The sequence below is a fragment of the Fukomys damarensis genome, unplaced genomic scaffold (assembly GCF_012274545.1).
Source record: "Fukomys damarensis isolate Sample0158 unplaced genomic scaffold, DMR_v1.0_HiC HiC_scaffold_1, whole genome shotgun sequence".
NCBI classification, from domain to species: Eukaryota; Metazoa; Chordata; class Mammalia; order Rodentia; family Bathyergidae; genus Fukomys; species Fukomys damarensis.
The window spans coordinates 3,962,605-3,968,149 of NW_022900913.1; the positions used below are offsets into that span (position 1 = coordinate 3,962,605).

At 54.6% G+C, this 5,545-nt stretch overlaps 1 protein-coding gene across 1 annotated transcript in view; it reads right to left on the minus strand.

Annotated features, from left to right (window-relative positions):
• Positions 1-894: 894 nt before the first annotated feature.
• The window catches only part of Med10 (mediator complex subunit 10), a 6,706-nt gene continuing 2,055 nt past the window's right edge, over positions 895-5,545 (minus strand). The window contains exons 4-5 of the mRNA XM_010605921.2: positions 4,108-4,210; positions 895-3,114 (exon numbers count right to left, since the gene is read on the minus strand). Of these exons, the coding sequence (XP_010604223.1) occupies positions 3,010-3,114; positions 4,108-4,210 (208 nt within the window). The 3' untranslated portion in view covers positions 895-3,009. The remainder of the gene's footprint in view (positions 3,115-4,107; positions 4,211-5,545) is intronic.

Consider the following 5,545-nt stretch of genomic DNA (forward strand, 5'->3'; position numbering starts at 1 on the left):
CCTGCCTGTGTGTGGACAGGTGGGAAGGCAGCGTCTCTCCAGGCTTGGTCTGCTCTTGCAACTCTTGGACCATGCACGTTGAGCTGGAAGAGCAGGCCTCCTTGCCATGGGCAGCAGCTGAGCCCCAGCAGCCTGAAGCAGAGACCTGGCCTAGCCCGGCAAGACCACTCAACCTGGGAAAGAGGTGTGTCTGATGGCCAGAACCAAGGACACAGCAGTGGACAGAGCTGGGCAGTGACGCCTCACAGCCTATGTCCACTTGGGAGTCTGACTGAAGCCGTGTTTGGAAAAAGATCAAGAGAGGGGATCCCAGAGGAGAGACGCGGCAGAGACAGGAAAGATGAGGCCCTGGCCCAGGAGCTGAAGAGGCAGGAAGGAGCCTCCAGAGGCTGTCACAGGGAGCGCAGACAAGACCACAGAGAAGTCCTGGCCTCTAGGCTGGGGTGCGGGCAAATCCAGGCCACGTTACAGCCCAGTGCACGGCCTTTTGGACGGCAGCCCCAGGAACCCATGCCAGCAGCAAGCAGGGAGCTGGGGACACAGGACTCTCAGCTGCCACCTCCCCCGCAAGGGCTCCTCCTCAGAACAATCGCTGTCTTGTTAATCTCCAGTGACAGCAAAGGAGATTTACTTCCAATTCTTCCTCTGCAGACTGTCTTGTGGAACACTGATTATGCACCTAGGCTGTTTACTAAGGGTGGGACTGGGGACTGACCCAGGGCCCTCTCACAGAGCTGTGGCACCAGCCTTTCTGCTTTCGAGACAAGTACTACAGAGCTGTGAGAAGATTAGGTTAAATGGGGCTATGACAAGCTGCAGGTATAACCAGTATAGGGTTATCATACAGGGGTGATCAAAAAATATAGCCAATGTTGAACTTTTAAAGTTTTTATTATAGTAAAAGGTACACTTTTATTCTCCCTCAAAATACCCCCCCGTCACTCGGAACATCCTTATCCCATCGTCCTTGCCACTTTCTGAAACAGTTCTGGAGTCCTCTTTCCTGAGTCTTTAGGATCAAAAACATGGTGAATGCTGCTGCTGCTGCGCCTGCCTGATGGAAAGGCAGGCTGGTAGGGTAAGTGCATCCTCACCAAGCTTACTCACTGAACCCACACCCCGCTACTTCTGGCCCTTCCCCAAAGTCAAAATGACCGCCAATTCAGGACACTGAGGCATTCTTACAACACAACTACACTCGTGTTTTCAAAGCAGTCTGGCCTCTTCTATCCCGTGTTCCTTTCTCGTCGGGGCTGTAAGACACTACCACACACCTAACAGTGGGAATCTACTTCCGTGCACGTCTGGACCCACAGGTCCTCACAGCAAGGTTTCGGCAGGGCTGCTGTTCTCGAGGCTTTGGGGAGCTTTTCCTTGTCAGAGCCTTTCACCCCACAACCTGAGTGGGCCAAGGGGGAGATGTGATACTGGCATCCATGGGGCATGCACATGGCAGACTGGGAGATGCAAGGCCAGGAGAGTTGGTCAAGAGGGAGAAAGGGCAAAATGGGAAATTCAGGAGACGCACCCACGGCTCTGCGGCTAGGACACAAGTGGGATGGACAGAAGGTGGCACCGTTTGCTGGGGGACATGAGGGGAGTGGAAGAAGTCGGTCCAGTTCTGGGCACCGGGTCTGAGGCTCCTGGGAAGTCTCATGGACAGAAACCAGAAGGTGGGTCGTGACACGCAGGACTCAGGGATGGACGGGCAGAGTGTGAACCTGGGATCTTGACCCAACATGGTACCTGGGGCCGCGAGATGGATGAGCCTGCCGGTGTAGGATCAGGCGGGCTGCCCCCAAGGAAGCCCAAGGCCGAAGGGGCAGGAAAGCCAACGGGCAGAGGACCAGGCAGCTGCTGCGAGGAGCTCTCACGGTACATATCCCGCCTCCGCTGATGGTTCCTGAACAGCGTGTTGTGGGGGTTTTCGGCTGTTTACTTGGGTGGGACTGGGGACTGAACCAGGGCCCTCTCACAGAGCTGTGACACCAGTCTCTCTGCTTTCGAGACAAGGACTAAGTTGCCAAAGTGCCCAAGCTGGGCTCAAACCTGTGATTTTCCTGCCTCTGCCTCCCAGGGTGCAGGTCACCGCAGCTTGTGGCCTGTCTCCTGCACTTTCATTATCACCACTGCACAGCAGTCAGAGGCCACAACCTGAGAGCCACAGCTTCCAGAGCAGAGCACACCTGACCCTTTTCAGCAGAGACCTGACTTCCGGCCCAGAGCAAGGAGGTGGCCTCATGCTACCCGACGCCACCACACTGGCCACTTGTCAGCAGGCCAGGCCATGGGGGCAGCAAGAACCCACGCATGTCCCCGCCCCAGCCCAAGCCTGACTGCGGGGCGCAGACCTGGGACTCTACCCTCGGGGAATGGGTCCTGGCCATCGGGAGCAGGCTCCCCAGGACTGAGGGGCGGCAGCGTACCCCAAAGCGGCAGTGCAGTGCGGGGACCGCCTTCCAAGAGCCTGGCGATGACCATTCCTGTGTGCTTCTCAGGGCCTCCAAAGAATTGGAGAAAAAAACAAATGCCTAGAGAAAACAATTCGCTTTATGAATAGTAGTAACACTTTGGGGAAGTAACAATTCAGTTTTTCTAAGATACGCTGCACTGTCTTGTAAAAATATGAAGAAAATAATTACATGGAACGAGCCATACAACAGTTAGAGACTTTACACATCTAATTGAAACTATGGTTACGTAGTCTTATGCACTGCACTTGAAGATGTAAAATACAAAACCAATTTTTTTAGCTTTCTGATGCTACAGTAGGATAGGACAGAAAGAATATATAAAAAATTCAAATGGCATTTTTAAACTTTCAATTCATCGAGCCCATGGTCTATTTCGAGACTGTTTCCAGTGCCGTCTCCCCACTGACCGGGACCTCTAAGGGCGGCAGGCCACAGCTCAGGCCTCTTCCAGCTGGGCCATCCCACAGCTACACGATGGTCGGGGTGGGGACAGCCCAGTCCCAGCAGCCCCAGGAAGTCACACGGGCCTGGGCTGTCACACACAGGATGGCGGGTGGTCCTCCCCCCGGATGCTCCGGTACTTGGCCATGTCTTCTGGAAATACTTTAGAAAGCTCTTGAATCAACAGGCTTTTAAATTTCTAAGAAGAAAAATACACACTGTCAAAACATTTGCATTTGGGATCCATGACACCCACCAAAAGAGCCCTCAAAGTCCAGCCAGGCCAAGGGGTGGAAACCAGGCTCCCTCCTCCCGGGGGCCAGGGGCCAGCTTCCGTGCACCCACTCGCCCCGTGCATGCAGGGCTGGGGCCAGTCACGAGAGCGCATCTGCAGCCGCAGCACAGGTGGGGAGAGGAGCTCCAATCCGAAGCCTGCCCACCGAACACTGGGCAGACGGATGGACAGACGGATGGAGGCTGCTGCCAACACTGTGGCTTCCGGGCAGACTCACTGCCAAGTCTGTCTGGTCCAACCGGAACAGCAGGTAAGAGCCCATTCCTACAGGCACTGCTAGGCCAGCTCCAAGTCCATTTCCAGAGCGCCTCCACTCCACCACTACAGCGACTACTTATTACTTAGAATGGAGCGCAGAGCTCCGCTGGGAGGGGGCGGCCACAGAACACAGACCTGAGACCCTCAGAGGAGGGCGCCGGGGCCACAGGGGAGGGGCAGAAAAGCCAGGGCTCCTGGTCCCTGACGCAGGACGTCCCTGCAGGGCCAGAGCCCAGAGATGGGAGCTCACAGAAGCCCAGGCCAGACAGCCAGACACCAGGGAGACAGGGCTGCTGGGGACAGCTTGGTCACCTTCACCTGGGGGCTCACTACTCACACAGCTGTCGTCTGTCCTCCTTGTGGGAGGGCAGCCAGAATCAGAAAGGAGGAGCAAAGAGCATCGGTACCATCCAGGGCAAAGCTCCCGAGCAGTCCTAACTGCAAACAGCCACAGTTAGCCAGCGATGACCACAGTCACCAAGTTAACCTGGGTCTTCCCCGGGCGAGGCTACCAATTGTGTGTGACCGCAATGCGCTGTTAGGAAATCGTCAGTGTCCTCCCCGGCACACAGAAGAACAGCAGGACTGTCACCCACACAAGTGCACATTCTGACAGCATTTGCTCTCCGCGAGCCTCACCTTCATCGTGTCGATCTTGCCTTTCACTTGTTCGTTTTTGGCTAGAGCCCTCTCCAGGCACTCCTTGGTGTAGAGCTGAGGGTTCCGACCTTGATCGATGTACCTGGAACAGGCAGCACTTCACTTAGTCAGGTGCTCCGGAAAGCCGATTCTCGGGTCATCTGGGGACTACGGCCAGACACGAGGTCACCACCTCGCCTTCCCATGGCCCTGCGTGGCCAAAACGGAGTGCGGGAGCCAGGGGAACTGGACTCTCACTGCCACAGCTGCTCTCATTCCTTAGCCCAGCTCAGGAACCCAAACCCAGAGAAGCATCCCACGGCACAGCACCTGACCTTCCCAGACCTGGTGACCTGGTGAGCCTGCGGCTCCTGGCATGGTAAGGACACTCCGAACACTCACAGCCTGCCGTGGCGGTGCACGGGTTCAGCCCAGGACAGAAACCCCACTAAGCTATGGTGACCCCTCCAGGACCTCCCCAAGGCTCAGGATGCCGCGTGGAGGGCTACAGGGGCCACCAAGAGGGGAGACAGACCCCAGCCCTGGCCGCCCCAAGTCACTTTACGAACGAACGCTCCAGCGCTTTAAGAAAGAAGGGATGAATCCACATCACTGTTAACTACCCTGAGTAGCTGAGACACAAGAGATTCCCTCCAGTTATTTCTAAACAGTGCAAAACTATTTCCCAACATTTTCAACACTTCTTCCCAAATCACCATTATCCCGAAGATCCCATAAATTGTATTGCCCAGAACAATTTCTAAATTTTACTAATATGGGCAACCACTCATTTCTGTATCGTGAGGATGTCTATCATTTAGCTAAACTGATTTATTCATTATAGCGAAAATTTTTTAAAAGCCACCACACTAACCCTAAGTCCTATCTTCCTTTTTATTTATTTAAAACTAGGACAAAATGGTATAACCACTTTGGAGGTAATGGTATAAAAGACTGGCCTTCATGACCGATAGCAGAACAGAAATAACAATTTCTAGAAATCCCATTTTATTTAATGCTTTTGAAATGATGGAACGAGAAAAACAAAATCACATTTAAATCAAAATAAAATCCATTACTTTTTAGAAAAGAAGGAAACAGCAGACAGGCTGACACTGGACGTGCACATCCTGCTCAGGCCCGGAGCGGCTCCCACTTCCTTACGCCAGTGCCCAGCACGTGGCACGTGGCACACGGCCCACAGCCCATGGCACAAAGCACAAAGCACACAACACGAGCAAGGCCAGGCCAGGGCCGAGCTTATTTCTTCTGTCTTGGCTTCAGTCTCCAAGTGTCTGCCAACAAGGCCACAGGGACCTGCTTGGGACCTGCTGCCTCCTCCTCTCCTGCACCCACACTACCTGGAGGTGTGCAGAAACCACGGCATCTGCTGCCAGGAGCCCACAGCCTCCCTCCAAGACCCCAGACCCATCCCCCA